The sequence below is a fragment of the Musa acuminata genome, chromosome BXJ2-6, assembly GCF_036884655.1.
Source record: "Musa acuminata AAA Group cultivar baxijiao chromosome BXJ2-6, Cavendish_Baxijiao_AAA, whole genome shotgun sequence".
Classification (NCBI taxonomy): Eukaryota; Viridiplantae; Streptophyta; class Magnoliopsida; order Zingiberales; family Musaceae; genus Musa; species Musa acuminata.
The window spans coordinates 14024738-14044378 of NC_088343.1; the positions used below are offsets into that span (position 1 = coordinate 14024738).

Consider the following 19641-nt stretch of genomic DNA (forward strand, 5'->3'; position numbering starts at 1 on the left):
TAGGATCATGCTTGAGGCTGGATCTTGGAGACCATGGACTGACAAGATTGGCTAGATTTGATTCCTGGACCCAGTTTATTTGAAGAATATAATTATAATATTAAAATAAATTATAACTAAAAAATGAGTATGTGGTATTAGCTTGTTTTCTCATCTTGATTAACAAGTTGCCTCTCTCTAGACCACAATGCTGACCTTCTTTAATTTTTTCAGTCATTCTGTTTCGCACCATATAATTGAAGTTCCCCTTAGGCACACTTGACCACATAAGTCAGGTTGATTGTTTGAAGGGCAGCCTTCAGTCTTCTGTCTGTGACCTTTTAATGCATACTTCACTTGGCTTAGGTGTATAACTCTATTGACAGATTTCTGATATGCTTTTTGTCTTTCCTTGCCACCATGTTCACCATTGAAGCTTTTCATTGATGTATCTAGATGCATAATCAAAGAGGCATAACTAGTGTCTACTTGTTCAAAAAATTTTATACATTAAACTATTGTAGTTGAACTTCAGTTCATTATATTTATGAATCTCTCCTAGTTTCAGGCCTAGTCAATGCATAGCAATGTTTGTGTATCAGTGTATCAACATAGGTAAAGGGAGAATTATATGTTGCTACCTAATTGATAGACAGCTGATGCATTGATTTAAACGAGCAAGATTCAGAATAACTCAAAACATTTATTGGCTTCTGATTCCAGGAGGATGAGCCAAACTCTCAACCAGCCTCTATTGAGTATCATCAGGCTGGGTTGGGAGATGTAGAAGCAAAGCAGAAAGGAGATGAGAAAAGTGAGGACCATTCTGGCATTATTGTGAACAATTTTAAGCAAGAGTTATCTGTGCTAGGTTCTACACACCTGGATAAATTTTCTTATCATCCTTGTTATTGCTGCTGTTCTTGTGCAGGCTTCCATGATGAGATTTTGTTGTCTGGCTTACAAGAAGAATCTACTACTAAAATGACAGAGGAGATTGCATGTAATTCTGCAGTTACCATATCTTTAGAGTTGAAAGCATCAGATGATCAACAGAATCCAGGGCAGAGCAAGGTAGTTAATTTAGAGGCAGATGAAGCTGATCACTTTAAAGCAGTTGATTCTTCTGTTAGTCTTTTGGAAGGCCATGTGAATGAAACTGATAAAAAAACCGAGGAAGTAGAAGAATTGGAACTTGATAATCTCTTTTCTGAAGATTGTTCTTCTAGCATTACGTTACCTGCAGAAATATCGACACAAAAAAATAAAAAGAGTTTGTCACAATTTGCATTCAGGTATAATCTTGGAAGCATTGATGACATATGGATGAAGGTAAGTTAATCTTGTCATATTGTCTCGTTAATTTTGCATTTACTCATTATTTTTTCACCTTTAAATGGTAACATGCCGTATACTTGTTTTTAAATAATTATCTTGATTGATGGTTGCTGGAACTTGGATGTGTTTGCATAATGATGTTTACATAACCATAGCTTTTGTCTTTGAACTGTCGATAGTATTCTGATTCTTTGGACAATGTGCTCACATGTTATGCAACACTCTCTTGTTCACAGGGAGACACTGGGAAAATCCCAAAGGCTGTTTTACAGAAGCTGTGCCAGAAACTAGGTTGGGAACCGCCCAAATACAGTAAATTGTCTGGAAAAGAAGATAAGTTCCTGTATGCTGTGAGTATCTTACGTTCGGCAAGTGGCCGAGGTAAGAGCCGGAATGCTGGAGGCTTGATTTCTATTCAGTTACCCAATGGTGGCGAATCTTTCAAATCTGTTGAGGTGCCAAATTTGAAAATCGACAGTTTAGCTAGGTTCCATACATCAGTTTATACTTTTGAGTAGAAAATTTATCTTAATTGTGGACTTTTTGTATTGCTAGAGAGATTATATCCGCTTATTCTCATCCTTTCTTAGAGCCATCACTGGTATTATGCTTTTGTTTATGTTTCTATTGTTCATTGGTAGTATAAAATGACATACTAGAAGTGTCCTATGCATCATGTAAAGAGGGAAGACATGCTTTCTTAATTTATATACAACGTCTACAATTTTACATCATTTATATTATGACTGTTATAAGTCCTACCTATGGCTGATGACAAAGTAATTGATTACTAATATAGATTTGAACACCGCTCTAATTTTATGATCACTAAAATTACTAATATAGATTTGTTATTGTTCTTGGCATCAATTTTATGATCACTAAAATTACTCGGAAATAAAATTCTTTTATGACTTTTTCTACTCGCAATTCTTACTTGTAGGATGCGCAAAATAAAGTAGCATCGTATGCCCTTTGTCAACTTTTTCCTGAACTTCCACTTTGCCAAATGCTCATGGAACCATACTCTTCGTTTGTTTCAATGTGGCACAATGGTATGGAATATGTCATGAGATATTCTTTTTTTTCATATTTATAGAACATTCTTTCAATGTTTTTCATGCTTACCTTTTGAGTTTGAATCTGTAGATGAACTTCCAGCCAACCTAGTTGAGAACGAGGATGCCCGTCGAGCAGGCTTTGTGGATTCATTGTTGAATGCAGATTCTTCGCTACCAATGTCTTCTGTTGATGCCAAAAGAATTTCTGGTGGTGAAAAGTTAGTAAAAGCGGAAAATCTAGAAGTAACTATTGACTGTCCTATTGAAACTGCAAAAGTAATACCATCAGGTATGTACTCTTGGTGAAAGGGTTGGTTTTGTATTTTGCATCATGGTCAAAAGCAAAATGACATTTTGAACAATTATGTAAACTTATGCACATAATTGAGTTTAGTTTTAAGAAAAACAAATGAATTTAGTTTCTGTTGAACACTACCGTTAGTTTTGTGTTTATTTTCAGAAGCCTTTTCATGAGTCTTTTTCTGGATTTTGATTTTAGCCCATTTTGTTTATAGCCTTTTACCAAAGGAGTTTTGACAAGTTCAAAATCTTTTCTCTTTTCATAACTCGCTGATATAGTTAGCGTATATCTATGTAGTAGATGCAACTAAAGCTAGAAGTCAAATGGTTTTGTTTGAGCCATCCTAAGTCCTGGTTATAGTTTATCCTTTTTTTTGTTATTTATGTAAAACGGATTCCTGATTTCAATCTTATAAGGGAAGGGTAAGCATGGCCTGAGTATATTTTGGTTTGGAATTTTGGCGAACCTGTCAAAGCCTAGATTTTTATAGCCATCGCAATGAGTTTTGGCTTACAAGAAGTCTCTCACCTTAGAGTGCAGATGTTGTGAGTCTCCTACTTATGCAAATGAATTTCAGTTGTGAAATTCCTTTCAAGTTTCAACTAATGCAAATCTAAATCCTAGTAATCGATGGTGGCTCAGGTTACTATGCCTCTGGTATGTGACTTGATAAGATACATAGCTGGTGATCAGAAGTTTCTTGATTATTAAAGTTAGGTAGGTGGTGCATTTTTACTATCATTGAGATTGTGAATTCATAATATGATTACGATATTGCATCAGGTGAAAACTTGTGTAAAAATATAATGTTGAACTTGAGACAATGTATGATGCCAGTAAGTGTTAGTCATAATGTGTGATATTTAAACAAAACCACTTATGTACAGGTTTCATAAAATTTTTATCTTAATCTTTGTCCTTATTCTTTGTTAATTTTGTGTAGCAATGACAACAAGTTATAATGACCCAATTTTATTTTACTGAAAGTATGAATATTTATTAGCACATTTGCTACGTTTCTTTAACTTGTATATTGCCTCCTTGTCTATACGGAGGTTGCTTGAAAACTTCAATTTCAGTTTCTGGAGACTCCATTTTCTTCTTTGACTTTCTTTTCCTTTACAGGAGCTAGTTATCCTGAACAACTGGAAAGCATCTTTTTGAAAAAAGAACTTGAGAATAAAATGAAGCAACCCGAGTACATGGTAATCACCTTATCATGCAATTTTCTTATAGCTACACTATGAGCCATCTCTCACTTCTACTAAATATTTCTTTTTTTTCCATCATATTTGATAATGATGACATCCAAAATTTACAATTTTTTTTTGCACGCTGTGTGCCTAAATACCGTACATGAAACATGTACTTTGCATTGAGAACATCATGGTACATTTTTCATACAATATTATTACCTGGGTCTATGATTTACATGTAGATTCAAATTTGTTATTATATTGACCTGATATTTGCTCTTATGCATACATAACACTTAATTTGCATTTCATGTTTTTAACACAGAAAATTCTGGAAGCTAGAGATTCTTTACCTATATCTAAGCTGAAGAGTAATATTCTACAATTGCTAGTTGAGAATGATGTGATTGTTGTTTGTGGGGAAACAGGTTGTGGAAAAACAACACAGGTACTTCATAAATTTTTGTAAATATATATGCTATTCCTTGTCATTGTTCCTATATGTATTACATATATTTCATCTTGATAGTTGGTATGATTTACCTGCCTAACAAAATAATTTTACTCCGGTACCAGTGCTACAGTATAATACTGTAGCACTGTAGCGGTACTGGGTGGTCCGCGTACCGGTAACCTATCGGATCGGTACACACCGCCCGGTATAGGCGGTACGCTTCAGTATGGCAGACCTTGTTGCAAACTACCCCTTTTGATAAAAAAGAAATGTGAAACTGGTATTTCTGTTATGTTTATTGAACTTTCCTTCCCTTTTTTCTGTTAGTGTATTCTTCTGAAAATTGTAACTTCTATTCAAAAAAGTAATTTTTTGGTTTAAACTGTTTCACTTTGCAAAAACTCATGGTTCATGACTTCATGCTACAACCCCACATTGTTTCTTGTGATTATATTTCATACAAGTGTGATAATCTGCCAAAGAAAGTGTGTTAATCATGCTACAACTCATGGTTCATGCTACAACCATAAAAGTGTGATAATCTGCCAAAGAAAGTTCTTTATGTAAATTGCTTTGTATGAGTAGATCAGTCATTTATCCTTGGGATCTGACATACTGGACACTTCCAACATGAATTGATTCATTTTGGGTCAAAAGTGATTCTTCATTTTTTTTTATAGGTGCATATGTTACTTATTTCCTTATTTAATAACTTTAGTTTATGATTTGAGCTATTGTGAATAAGAATGTATCTATTGATCTTTATAGTTATGAATTATATTTTATGTGTTATGCTTTGCTGTTATTTCTCAAACACTAGCATGGTTTATGACAGCGGATTTGAAAATAGGTATTATGTAGGCTATGTCTATAGCTGGTTTTATGTAGTGGCACGACCCATGCTCCTCTGACTTGGTATGGTATATACAACATGCATGGCAGAAATGTATTTGTAACTTTGCTTAAGAGGTCCTAAACCTATTTTTTCTTTATCACATGTTTATGACTTTTTTTTATATATTTTCCCAGAGGTAGTACCATGTGATAGGGTTCATGATGAAATGAAACTTTTTATCCATAAAGTAAAATTGCTGCTCGTGTCACATATATCACATTGTATCTTGAGTGTCACGTTGGATGGGGCAAGCTACTAATAACAAGTTTTGAAGTTATGGTGGTCTAGGGGGTTCAATTGGGTGCTAAAATGGTTCAGGCTGGTGCATTATGCCACCAATTTATGCATAAAATGATGAGGAAAATATTTATTTGAAAAGAAAATTTCGTACCTGAGATTGTTAGTATTTATTTGTGTTTGGCATTTAACTTTGCCTCTTCGGCCTCCCATGAAGTGGACACTCCTAGGGTTCCACTGCAATGAGTTGGCTTTTCCATTCTTTTCTTATTTCTATAATTAGGAAGCATTTTGTTTCATTAGGGATCTGAGTCTCCACTTAATTTCTTCATCAACATATGAATTTTCTTTCTCATTCTTATTCTTTAACAAAATATTGCAGCATCTTTTATCTGACTATGTAACCTTTTGTAGGTTCCTCAATTCATTTTGGATGACATGATCCAATCAGGTCTCGGTGGATACTGTAACATAGTGTGCACACAACCCAGAAGATTAGCGGTATGAATATTCATAATTCTTGTTTTCTGGAAAAGATACTTATTTATGAGAATTAGAAGTGATGATCACACCATGTTATACACTGTATCACTGAGAGGTGTACCTTCAATTTTATCTCATAGGTACCTGAGTTAAAATTCTGGCTCAATCACTATATGACTTGTACCTTTCCAGCTTGTGCTAAATATACAATTTGGTGTGCACAATTATAATCCCTATTTTTCTCTTGTATCACACATCCATATACTTCTTCTATGGTCCAAATCCTCTGCCTTTGTTTTCTATTTCCGTGCTTGATCTTTTGAAGATCAATCCTATGAAATCAGATTGATCTGGGCTGATATTACTACTGGTTAGGTGAACATGTGCTGTAATTGACTGATACACTGAACTATGATTAACAAGATTCGTTGTCAACTATGAAAATGTGGACCCACAATCTTCTTTCTGGTTCTTAATGCAGAAGGGAGGTTCTTTTATGATTGTAGTTAACAATTGAAAATTGAATTATGACTTTGATAAATGGGATATCATTGATAAGGTCTTGATCTTCATGGAGATTCTTGCCATAGTTTGCTTCATCATTTAGATGAATGGACCTTTGGTAAACAGGCCAGGATCTACTAAAATTCGATTTTAAATGATAATCTATGGTATGGAGTGGACATACTTTTATTTGGGTCCAAATGCTAGAAATTTTCTGGTGATCTTGAGTCTTGACATTATGTGTTGCATGCCATGTTTGTTGGCTTGTAAGTGGCTTGAAGAAGGGGTATACAGAGGATAGATATTGATTTTCACCTTTTTTTTGAGCCAAACATTGCTGTTAGCCGCTTACATTGGATTGAAATGTTTCTGTTTTGTTCTTGTAGTATTTATAGTGTTCCCTTGTATGAACATCAGAAACTAAGGTTTACGTATGCAGGCTATCTCTGTGGCAGAAAGAGTGTCGGATGAGCGATGTGCGCCTTCACCTGGTAGTGACGGTTCATTGGTTGGTTATCAAGTACGCCTTGACGTTGCAAGGTGCTATACTTTATTAGTCTTTGTCATTTTGGTCTATAATCTTCACTAGTGTGGATCACTAAAAGATCTTTGTCCTTTCATCAAATATTTGGCTAGGTCTTGCCGTGAATAATGTCTGTGATTTTGTATGCATTTGTCTATATTTTAGTGATAACACACTTCATGGTAATGTGGAATTCATTATTTGGTTACAATGGCATTTTGGCACTAGGTAGTTGGATTCTTTGTTTGCATTACAACCATACTTTACTTTCTACTTCTACTCTTTGACTCATACATCTTGGCTGTACAGTCAATGCCATTGAATTTCAAATAGTTTGCATCATATTTTATGTGACACTCAAACAAACCGAGCAACTTTATGTTCCTACAGTATCCCAGCCAAAATTTGATTAGCTGTTCTAAAAAAAAAAATCACTCTTTAGTAGTGATAGTTCTAGAAGTGGAGATTGCCAATACTTGTAGTTAGTGATGTTGAACAAGAGGAACTTTGTATTTATTTCGGTCATGATCATGATGAGGTCTGAGAATGATTGACTGACTTGCTTTATTTTATTTCGGATTTAAGTGTGTGCAAAAGAATTCCCTTGACATGGTTCCAACTTCCAAGAAGCAATTGATGTGGATAGGGGCACATGTATGCATCAATAATTTAATGTTTTATTTATTAACTTAAAACGAAAACTTATGTTCAATTATTAACAAGTTTCAGGGTATGCAAGATTTTAGAGTTTGGTTTTAATAATAGATCAAATGAATCATGAATCTCAGTCTGGTGCTGATATTGATGGCGGTCGAGTATGTACATGCCTGTACGGATTGATGTGATGAGACTCGGTTTGAGTTGGTATTACCTGGACCACAGAGAAAGAATGAAAAAGAGGGGAGAAGAAGAGGAAACAAGGTAAAAGATCATAAAAAGAAGAGGTTACAATGCCTGCCAAAGGAGTTGACGACAGTGAAGCGAGGAGGTGGCAACAGCAGAGGAGGTGGATGCAATGACGGGGGTGAAGGTAGAGAGACATATGCGATGGAGGCAGAGAAGATGGAGGGGAGTGAGAGGAGAGAAAGCTGTTGTATGACGTTCTAGTTTAGTTTCAAAATTGAGTTGGTTTACAGGACTATATGAGTTTGCTAAAATCTTAAGTGTTTTGGGTTAGTGGTTTAGACTAAGTTAGTTATGTTATCTCATCAGATTGTTATATGTTGAGACTGATTGATAGCTGCTGAAAGCTATCAACACCTCCCCTCGAGCCGATATTTAAAAATAAAAATTATAAAATTTAACACAGTTTGGTAGTAGTTATCTTACAGTCTTACTATATGGTGTGCTCAATAAGGTAACCTTACAGGACGATCGACCCAAACTGAACTGACTGAAATTGCTTTTTTCATGTATTGGTTAGTTGTCAAACCAGTAAATATGGATTTGTACTATTTGGTACAGTTGATATTTAAATCTTGGACTGAGGCTTAAAATATTAGTTTGATATTGGACTGATATGGTACCAGTATGTTGGGTGATTTACTGACTTTTAGCAAGGTGCAAAATACGTAGTTTGTAGTTTGTACTTAGTATTGGAGTCCAAATAAGCCATAGGTTTGAGATGGGGACTGACAGATTGGCAAATCCTTTCTCCTTAATTTACTTTATTGATCTTGCCTGTAATTTGATCCTGTTTTAATAATAACGTCATCACCTTGTGCCTCTGGATAAAACAAACAATAAGTTGACCATGGCATGATTTTAAATGTCTGTTAGGCCAATACATACAAACTAGGATTGTTAGTAGTTATTGGTCCGACCAAGAACACGGCTTGATATCGGTTGATATTAATTTACTTTATTTTTAAAATGATACTAGATGGACAATACAAATGAGATATTGCACTATATCTATTAACCTTTTGGTCAATGTAGACTGGATAGAAGTCTCCAATCTAGGTTTATCGACCTCCATGCCTTTGAACTGTATGGATATCTGAGTTTCATTAATTAGATACATAGATCCCCAAATCTGTAAACTTGATTTAAGAAACTCCAAATCATTAAATTGAGGTAGATGAATCTCTATGTCCATGAATGATTAGACTCTCTTCATTTCATCCCTGAATAGAGGTAGCTAAAGAAAACTTTCTTCAGAATCACAAATGTGTGAAATTTAATATTAGATATTTGATCTCTATGTTGATATTCATTATACCTTGGTTAAGTAATTTGCTGAGATGTTGAGGAAGCAATACGTAGATTTTAATACTCCAATTTTTGTTCTGGGTTAATGATCAGAGTGTGCACCTGCAGAAGCATCAGTCTAATGCATAAAAAGGGAGGAAGAAGGGCCATATTCCAGGTGGATGTTTGATCTGTGTAAATCAAAGATGCTTTCATTTGTGTACTGTTTGTGGTGATACATTGATGTCTACTGAATTAATGCTTTGTTGAGTATAAAGCTTTAACAGATTTTGATTTATTGAAATGGTGACTAATTTATTGCATTTATATTTAATTTTTACCGCTTTGTTACTTTGGAGAATTTTACTTTTATTGTTGTGCAAAATAGTACAATTTCTTAAGTCTTATGGATGTACTTTTCCAGGAATGAGAAGACAAAACTTTTGTTTTGTACAACAGGAATCCTTCTCAGGAAGCTGGCTGTAAGATTTGCTCCTTTGACTTCAATTGCATCCATCATACATACACAATGTCTATATGTATTTGGCATTGATCATAACTTTGTCCTGATCCTAATTGGACTTATGGTTGACCATTCAACAATAACATATCGTATGGAACTTTGTACGGTCAATAGTTGGATAGTATTGAATTGGAGCCCTTGGTGATAATAGTCCCAAATAGAAGAAAAAAAATTTCTTAATGTATACATGTTATATGTTTTGGATGACATCCAAAACTGGGAAGGAGTGTGGAGTTGTTTGGGCCATCTTATCCCACTAATGTATATACTCAATGAGGAAGTGAATTTGGATATCATAATTTGTGAATCGAAATTGAGATTATGATTTGAGTTGATAGAATCCTGTGATAAGGTCGGAGTTTATAGTTTTTTGCTTCTAAAAGAATAATAATTTTGAAGGATGATTCCTGTCCCCAATAAGTCTATCACTACTGTTGAAAACGAGCAGAAATTAAAAATTACTGGTGTACATCTTTAAAACTCATAAGATAAGTGACTTCATCAGAGAGAGTTTGGAAAGTATTACATGAACAGGGAACATTAAATTGTATCTTCAAGGGATTATTCAGTCTGCTTGAAGGCTGCACTACTGATCAAACACCTGAGATTCTTGCTTTCCAAACCTTAATTCTTCTCATCATACACAGTAATTAATTATTCATGTATTTTGCTGAAATCTTCAGACTCTTATTTGTGGTATTGTCTTATGGCAAGCTATATTTGTGGGCTGTGGCCATCTTCTTTCTTTTTCAATGTCCTTGTTATAAGACATCCTCATAAACTTCGCACCTGCTTAATCCAGTCTTTTCTGTTTGTTATGTCTTATCTTTAAGAGGATGGAGGTGTCACATGACTTGTGCAAAATCTCTTAAAGGGATAAATAACAGAGAAAATTAGTATCAGTCTTATGATACTATGATGAAGATTAGTGTACCTACCCAATCATTCATATGCCGTTGTCCTTTATATTAATTCCTATATACAAGAAAAGCATGTGTATTTTATGCCAATTTGGTTAGTCATCATCATGTGGTTCTTACAGGTAAATAAAGACTTGGCTGGTATCACACATGTGATAGTTGATGAAGTTCATGAACGATCACTTTTGGTATGATTCTTGTGATCTTCTATTATGTTATTTTTTTGTCCTTGATGTTTTATAACCTAATTATGTGTTTATGTTCTTATGCTGTGTGCCATCCCCCCTCACCTTCTCTTTTTTTTGACTTGTTACCCATATAAAAGAAAGTGGTGAGAGACGAGGCTTTCAAAGTTCATATGGGTAGACTACACGAACCAAATAATCCAAGTATCAGAGTGTTTGATGCATCAGGTAGCTGAGAGTGTGATAGGAGGAAACATAGGGGAGCACTAGTAGAAGTAGATTGCACTGAAACATGAGATTGGAAATCTACAAGTTGGGACTTCTAAAGTTATTGGCTAACCAAAATGGTCAAATAATCTCACTTGGTATGTGATAAGCCTCACGATATTATACTTGAAAGAACAAGGATAGAAATTGGCTTCAAATTTTGGTTTGAAATCTGTGTTCTTTTGTAATGACCACAAGAAAATACTTAAAAAAAAATATAAATATGAAAAAGAGAAAGACTACATATGCTAAAAATAAATTTTATATATATATATATATATATATATATATATATATATATATATATATATAAAATAGTGATATGATGTGAGATTATCATAATCCTATAAAATATTGAAAACTATATGTAAACACAATTATATAATAGCTATGGAAAAGAGAATTTGGGTTTGTTATCTGTGATTTTCATAATGGCCACTAGTTAATACTAAAAAGAGAATTTGAGTTTGTTATCTGTGATTTGCCCATGGGTGGCCGTGGCTTGGCATGACCTGCTTCAAGTCAGGTGCATCTTTCCTGCTACAATGTCATGTTGAGACTATCCCCAGGGTCCAACATCAGCTCTGCTAGGCTAAGGGTTGGCTGGCCTGGCTTGGGCATGTGAGAGGGGGCTTTTCCTAGTATGTGACCCACCATGTGTTTGGCACAAATTTCAATTGACACGACTCAACTGAGCTCTCACCATCACATTGCTCCAAAGCCACTGCTTAGCCTTACCCTTCTCTGTTCTATCTTGGTCCTCATAGTCCACCCCTTACTCTTCTCGGCCCTCCCCCTCCTCTGGCCTCCTGATTGAATCACCCTCTCCCTATCACTTCTTCCGACTCTGGTTTTCTACCTTCTCCTGTACCCACTTTATCATCACTGTGCTGTCACACCCACTATCAAAGAGGGTGTCCAGGTGAACATGCATAGGTGAGGGCCTAACAATCTTGTGAATGTCTATATGGTTTAAGCTGAGTGATCATTATGTGGACTGATCATTATGGGCGCTGCACAGCTAGTCATTCTAGCATGCCTTGCTACAAGGCTGTCATAAACCTGATAGGTACTGGTCATGGTGTTCCAATTACACCTGTATAACCATGGATCAATGTGTTGTTTTTTGTCATCAACATGAACTGAAGCTAACTATTTTGACAAGAAATGATATAGTCCAATTTGCTCTTCCCTACTCTTTTCTTAATCAAATTTTTTTAGAAAAGGGAACGAAAATTTAAATCTATCGAAAAATAAGAAATAGCAAGGTAAAGTTACCATCTTCAATGGCTATAATATTTTTCAACACTTCCTCATTACATTTGTGATCGAGAGGGTAATTTCAACTCTTTATTAGATGCTTGACCCATCTCCAGCCATTAAAACTAACTATCAAAATGCACTGTATAGCCATGTTTTGATTATGTTTTTATGTTCTCTCCTTTTTTTTCTATTCCCCCCTCTCTTTTTCCCTCTTCCTTTCTTTCTTTCTTCAATCAATAATAGTAGCATGTCCATGACATGATGTGTGGAACTTTTGGATGCCACCTGTGGGTTATCATTGGGTGTCTGGGTTGCACTTGACTCCTTTCTTATAATAGTGAATCATTTGGCCAATAGATTCATCCTTGTAAAAATGTAATTGCATATTTGCTGAATGCAATATTTTTGTATATACTATATACACAAATATGTGTGTAAATTTTATATGGATACATATATTAGTTTCTTCCTTTCAATTTGCTAAAGCCTTCCACTTTTAAAATATTTTTCTTTTCTAATCTTTTGTTTTATGGTTATATTGTTCTTGACTTCTTTCGTTGTGTTGATATATTTACTTATGTGATATGACTTATTGGTTTGTTTATATGTTTATAATGGTATTGTTCTTGTTCACTTTGCCTAAGCTTCCTTTATTATCAATCCTATACATGAAATGTTGTTATACATTGTCTTGATTTTATCGTTCTTAAAACTTAATAAATGTTATATTGTTTAATGGAATAAGGAGCTTAGATAAGTATTGAGTGAAAGATTGCATATTTTTTTCGCATGAAATTTACTAGTTCCTTGTACTTCTTTCAGGGTGACTTTTTACTCATTGTTCTCAAAAACCTGATTGAGAAGCAATCTGATACTGCCAGGCAAAAGTTAAAAGTGGTTCTCATGTACGTTTTACTCAATGACATTGATTTTGAATTTGTTATCTATTCTTAAGTACTAATAGCACTTATAATCTTCTCAATTTACCTTTTACCCAGGTCTGCAACAGTTGATTCAAGTTTGTTCTCAAGGTACTTCGGGAATTGCCCTGTGATTAGTGCAGAAGGAAGAACACATCCAGTATCAACATACTTTCTTGAGGATGTTTACGAAAGGCTTGACTATTGTCTTGCTTTGGATGCTGCAGCATCAGGAACATCCATGACTGGATATAGAGGAAAAGTCCGTTTTTCTCTCTTTGTTACTAAAAACATCGAACATCTTATGAGATACATCTATTATTGTAAATGAATATTTACTTCATGTATATCTGTTTCACCTGTGATGGGACATTTACACGGTCCACAATCCACATATTGATCATCTCCACATTGAATTTATCCTTTAATAAAGATCTTTCCTTTTAGCTTTCAAATCATGCTTTCTCTTATTGACTGTTAAGATGCTTCATCAGTCCTCCTCTCTCAGTTGTTCTATCAATCATTAGCCTTTTTAAATTGATCAATTTTCCCCTATTAGGTGGTGGATAGCAATAGTCAAATATAGCTTAACACAACCATTTTTTAATTTTCTGATTCTGCATCTTTTTTTCTTTTTAAAATTACAACTTGGTGATATGGTGTTACTACTTGCTAGTTCATGTAAGTCTCTGTTTATGAAAAATTAACCAGGATTGTTGATTCATGTTTAGGAAGCAATTAAAGATTTGAGTGGTATTGGCAAAATGCGATGTATATTTATTATAAAGGTAATATGCAAATGTATAACATTTCTGGTGATTTTCAGCAGGGATTGCAATTTCATACCGGTATACTTTTGGACATTCACTAATTTTGGAATCAGTTCTATTTCTAGGCTTTTACTGATATCACATTTGTTTGTTGTAGCAATTTGACATCATTGCCACATTACTATGATTGTTCATTATGTCAAAAATGTCGATACAATATTTAATCTCTAGATTTTGCTTAGTGCTTTTTGTTTAACAGCTTAAGGGCAGTATTGTGGATAATCACAGAGGAAAGAAGAATATAGTTTTATCTTCATGGGGTGACGAGTCACTACTTTCTGAAGACTATGTTAATCCCCATTATATCCCAGATCGATATGCGTCATACAGTGACCGAACACGGCAAAATCTGGTAAACACCTATTTGATGGTTGGATAACCAGGTAATTGTTTACATAACTAACATTGTGGCTGTCATAAATACTGTGTGCAGAAGCGTTTAAATGAGGATGTGATTGACTTTGACCTTCTTGAAGATTTGATATGCTTTATTGATGAAAATTATCCACCGGGTGCTATTCTTGTCTTTCTTCCAGTAGGTCCTTGTGACTGTCCATCAATATACTACATTAATTAACTATATTGTCTATGAATGTTTGTTTCTTGTGCCTTGCTTACCTGTCATCAAACGGTTACTACAGGGAGTTGCAGAAATTGACTTGCTAGTTGACAAGTTAACTGCTTCCTATCAATTTGGAGGAATATTATTGGATTGGATTCTTCCTCTGCATTCATCTCTTTCGGCTTTTGAACAAAAAAAGGTGTTTTTGACCTCACCTCAGAATATCCGCAAGGTATTTGTTAATGAACTTATGTATCAAGCTGCAATTTTGTTATTCTCCTGTAACTTCAAATCCTGTGTGTTATTTTTAGTTTTTGCTGGCAGTCATCACTACTCTTGTTGATAGTTTATGACAGGTTATTTAACCCCTTGATTAAATGGAAATACCTATATAGAAAAAATGAAGTCAATGGTTGCTACTTTTAACAAATTGATGCTTCATATTGTTCAGTTTTTTCTTTGTTTCGATCTTATTTTCCCAAATTCTTCTTTGTATTTTTTTATTTTTTGATCAAAACACTGAAGTATGCATCCTCATGTAATGTTTGCAGATCTCTGTGATGCATGCAAAATAATTGAAATGCATTACCATGTTCATGCTTGTTCTTTTGTTTCTATTAGGCATGGTTGGATTTCTATGGTTCATTAGAATAAAAGTACTATGGTGCAAGGTATGCAATACCGTATCGTATCGGTGTGGCTCGGTATGGTATGGTACCAGCATACAGAGCGGTACACCAGGGTTTACCAAACGATTTCTTCTTATTGTAGCACTGTAGCACTGCTACAGTGTATTACTGTAGCACGGTCCTTCCGGTAGCGGGCGGTCCACGTACCGGTATGCCGTCGGACCTGTATGTAATGCCCGTACCGGGCGGTACCATTCGAAATTGCATACCATGCTATGGTGAATCTCTTCTGTGCAATATGTTTTTTCTTCTTTCTTTTCATCTGTCAGTAATGTGGATTGCTTGCGCTGGTTGTGCTGATGTCCACATATTAAATGTAACAGATATATGACTAGTACTAGCATTACTCGATGCTCATATAGTCAATAAATGATTGCCATGAAGGTGATGAAGTGCTTTATTAACATTATTTTGTCATAATGCTATTGCTAAGTTGGAATATTATTTTTTTAAAATATGAATCTAGGGCCAAAGTTACAATTGTGGTCTTTGAACTTTGTTACTTAAACCTTCATGGTTGCTAACATCTTCCTTAATCTTGGTTGCTTTTGGAAGGGAAACTAAAAAATAATTCTTGTTGCTACCAAAGATCTCAATTTCGGTTTGTACTGGTACATCGAGCCCTGCTCGGTACGATACGTATTGGGGTGTACCAATGGCACACTGGGGCATATTGGTGGTACACCCAAAAAGAGTTGAAAAATCTGCAAAAATACCTGGAGGCAACGGTCCAAAGATATTGGGGCGTATTGTCTGGTATACCTCGGTAACGATCGAAATTCGCTTGGTAACGGTCGGATTTCAACCATTATCGCTCGATACGAGGTCAAAACATTGGTCCTACCCGGTAGATGGCGGTTTGCGTACCAGTATCCTTTCGGACCGGTACATATCTCCCGTATCGGGTGGTACACATCAAAGTTAATGCGACCGTTACCGCTTGATATGAGGTCAAAACACTGGTCCTACCCGGTAGATAGCGGTCTGTGTACCGGTATCCTCTCGGACCGGTACATATCGCTCGTATTGGGTGGTACACATCAAAATTGAGAACCTTGGTCTCTACAATATGTTGAAAAGCAAGGATGATGTCTACTTCACAAACTATCAAATGGGTTATTACTCAATATGAGAACATTGTATTGTATTGGAGAGTTTCATGCCTATAGTAGGATGGAAGAAATCAACTGAGAAGTTCTTCCCAGATTTATAGTTTGAAGGATAGTTATGCATTTAACAGTGTACCTAAAAAACCATTTGTTGTACATATATTATTTTAGGTCTGAAGGTTCTTATCATGAGGAATTGGGTGGTATCTTTTCATGTACATGAAGATAGACTAAATATGTACTTTTGGTTTTCAGTTACATATTTCATATTGTTCATCGACTAAGTGGGTTGATAATCTCTTCTTGTATGCTAATTTTATTGATGATTGTTCATTTCCCCAGGTCATTGTTGCTACAGATATTGCGGAGACCAGTATAACAATTGATGACGTGATTTATGTGGTTGATGCTGGAAAGCACAAAGAGAAACGTTACAATGCTCAAAAGGTTTAAGGTCAAGCTTGTTTATTCATGATAGTAAAAGAAAATATTTTACGATGACCATTAAAAGTGGAATTCTAATTTATGTTTACCTCATCTTGTTTTGTTTGTATGGTCACAATTAGTTACTTTGAGTTGAACCCAAGTTTAAACAAAGTTCATTGTCCTTATTTCAAATGGGTGAAGGCTGAAGTGGTTGTGATGTAGTTTCCAAAACATAATATGGACAATAACAATCATGGAAAGAACATGGATCTTCATGCCTCATGAAAATATTCGATCTCAATTCTCATGTATGTGGATCTTAATCATCTTTAGCAGAAAACCCGTTTTTAGAATAGAACTCTTGTCACATGAAAGTGACGCAAGGTACCTGGCCCATCATATTGGTCCTCAGATGTGGTGCAAAATAGATGAGTTCTCAAATTGTTTTGGACTGAAACTTGGTGTACAGGAACACCTTCAAGAATATGACTAGTATTGGTAGATACAATGATTTGATGGAGAATTAATATAATTTCTTTACAGGAGGCCAAGTGGGTAGGGCAAAAATTTTGGATCTTTGCAGTTGGGTTTGGCCAAAATCTGATCAAATACAAACCATTTAGAGTCTTTCAATGGTTTAGGATGCACGATAATCCTATCAATATAGGTCTAGCAAATTCTTTCTATCACTTAGAAAATTGACCCCTACTCAATAATTCAATGCAAACTAAATGTTGTTTCTTTCCTGGGCATCCTAACCTAGTAATACCATAAAGAATAAACTTATAAGAATAAAGTTGTAATAATTGTTATCTTACCAGGGACATTCTGTGTCAAAATCTTTTTTTTAAGGCCTGCTAACAAGTTCAATTTCTAGACATGCTGTGTTTGTCACTATAGATCTAACAAAGATATCTTTTTCTGGTCAGTTTTGGATGCTATGTTGGTTTGGTACCTGATTATAACTCAAGTTCAAGTTCTTGCAAGCAGTTTCACCTATGCCATGAGGCCATTTTTATGAAGCAAGGATTACTTTACTATTATGATACGGATACCCTTTGAATCACAATTTGTTTGTTTACCTAAAGTTCTTGTAAGCAGTTTTGGCTATGCCAAGGCCATATATGTGAAGCAAGGATGCTTTGAATCATGGTTCGCCTTACCGGTTTGTACCTGTGTATTGACCGGCCATCGGTATGGTACATACTAAGCCTTACCGATGTATCGACACACGGTATGGTGGAGCATACCGATGTACTGATATATACTGCCCGTACCAGTACATACTATCCGTATCGAGCAGTATGTTGCGGTATGATGAACCTTGCTTTGAATTACTTTTTGTATCCATATTAGATATTTACTGGATAGGATACTTGTAGGTGTGGTATTCAATTATATATATATGGTAAAAAATTGGATGGTTTTACTTGAATACTTCATGGATACTTCTCGAGATTTTTTTTCTACTTGAATGTCTGTTTTGTTAACCTAGTGATGAATAATGATTACGTAGTATGTTCATATCTTGTTTGTATTTAGCATTAGTGGGTAGTGAGATTAATTTTATAGTCTTAATTATCATAAATTCGTGCTATATTTGGCATGCTATGTTGCTGAAAATATTTTTCATGATGAATAGGATAGATATCATGATTAGTTACTTATCATTAATCATGATTCACTATATGATATATAATTAGCTATTCTGACACTGATTATTGTCAAATGCTCATATTCATAAAATATTCTTTGTTGGTATATCCTTTCTACTTTTTCAAAATGTATTTTGACACATATGTATTGTGTCTTATTCTTATCTTGTATTTGTATCCAAAGTTCATGGGACCATATCTGTTGGCAGATCTGAGTTATAGGCATCTGAAACTAATTTATTATGCTCTTCAAATTCCCAGTTTGATAATGTTTTAGCAAGCCTTTCTAGTAGGTTTAATAAGCGGGGTCAGATTTATCATACTTCTTATTACTTGTTGCAGAAAATGTCAAGCATGGTAGAGGATTGGATATCTAAGGCTAATGCAAAGCAACGTCGAGGGAGAGCTGGACGTGTGAAACCTGGTATCTGTTTCTGCTTGTACACATGCCATAGATATGAAGTGCTCATGCGGCCATTTCAGGTTTGTCCTGTATCATTATGTTGAAGATTTTTCCCCCCTTAAGTTCTTGTTCACTTTGGTTTCATGGTTATCATTTTGTAAAGTTTAAGAACAAATGTTTGACTGTATATTCGGCTTGTGTGGAAGAGTTGTATGTCTGTTCATGATATTCTGAAGTTGCCAATTCCAGGTCATTTATAGCTTTATTTGGCCAATAAAAGATCATGCCTGTACTTTTAGGCTGTTGTTCAACGAAACGAGGCGCCCTCGAATATTAAAATTTTAAAAATATATTATGATTGATAAATATGATCAGAATGTGGTGAACTTAGAAGTTAGAAAGTTCTAACACATAATAGAGTAATAGTGTACCACCTCAATATAGTGCAGCAAGTTACTCCACGAAAGTATTACTTATAAAATGAGAAGAGGGAGAAGTAATTGGCGACCATGGAGGAAGGTGGAAACCAACGACGGACGAAGCTGCAACGGCGGACGAAATGGGTGAGGTTATCGACGATGGCGGGCGAAGCTACAGCAGCGGACGAAGCAAATGAGGTTGTCGACAGCGGTGGACAGAGCTGTAGTGGCAGACGGCACATAAAAAGGCAATGGACGAGCAGTAGGTTTTCACTTCTGGTTTCTTTCACTAGGTCAGTGTTAGGATAA

General features: G+C 35.2%; 1 protein-coding gene across 10 annotated transcripts in view; it reads left to right on the forward strand.

The window, feature by feature from the left end:
• Nucleotides 1-19641, forward strand: part of LOC135615021 (DExH-box ATP-dependent RNA helicase DExH7, chloroplastic-like) — a 37223-nt gene that overhangs the window by 2437 nt on the left and 15145 nt on the right. For all 10 annotated transcript variants that reach the window (XR_010487811.1, XR_010487816.1, XR_010487815.1 and 7 more), the window contains exons 4-21: nt 703-793; nt 911-1311; nt 1554-1772; nt 2261-2372; nt 2467-2667; nt 3805-3884; nt 4201-4323; nt 5876-5962; nt 6888-6988; nt 9586-9643; nt 10727-10792; nt 13142-13224; nt 13318-13501; nt 14269-14421; nt 14503-14604; nt 14711-14863; nt 16772-16876; nt 18853-18993. Coding sequence is in view for 4 of the 10 variants with exons in the window: in XM_065112986.1 (XP_064969058.1) it covers nt 703-793; nt 911-1311; nt 1554-1772; nt 2261-2372; nt 2467-2667; nt 3805-3884; nt 4201-4323; nt 5876-5962; nt 6888-6988; nt 9586-9643; nt 10727-10792; nt 13142-13224; nt 13318-13501; nt 14269-14421; nt 14503-14604; nt 14711-14863; nt 16772-16876; nt 18853-18993 (2460 nt within the window). In the remaining 6 variants the exon portion in view is untranslated. The remainder of the gene's footprint in view (nt 1-702; nt 794-910; nt 1312-1553; nt 1773-2260; nt 2373-2466; nt 2668-3804; nt 3885-4200; nt 4324-5875; nt 5963-6887; nt 6989-9585; nt 9644-10726; nt 10793-13141; nt 13225-13317; nt 13502-14268; nt 14422-14502; nt 14605-14710; nt 14864-16771; nt 16877-18852; nt 18994-19641) is intronic.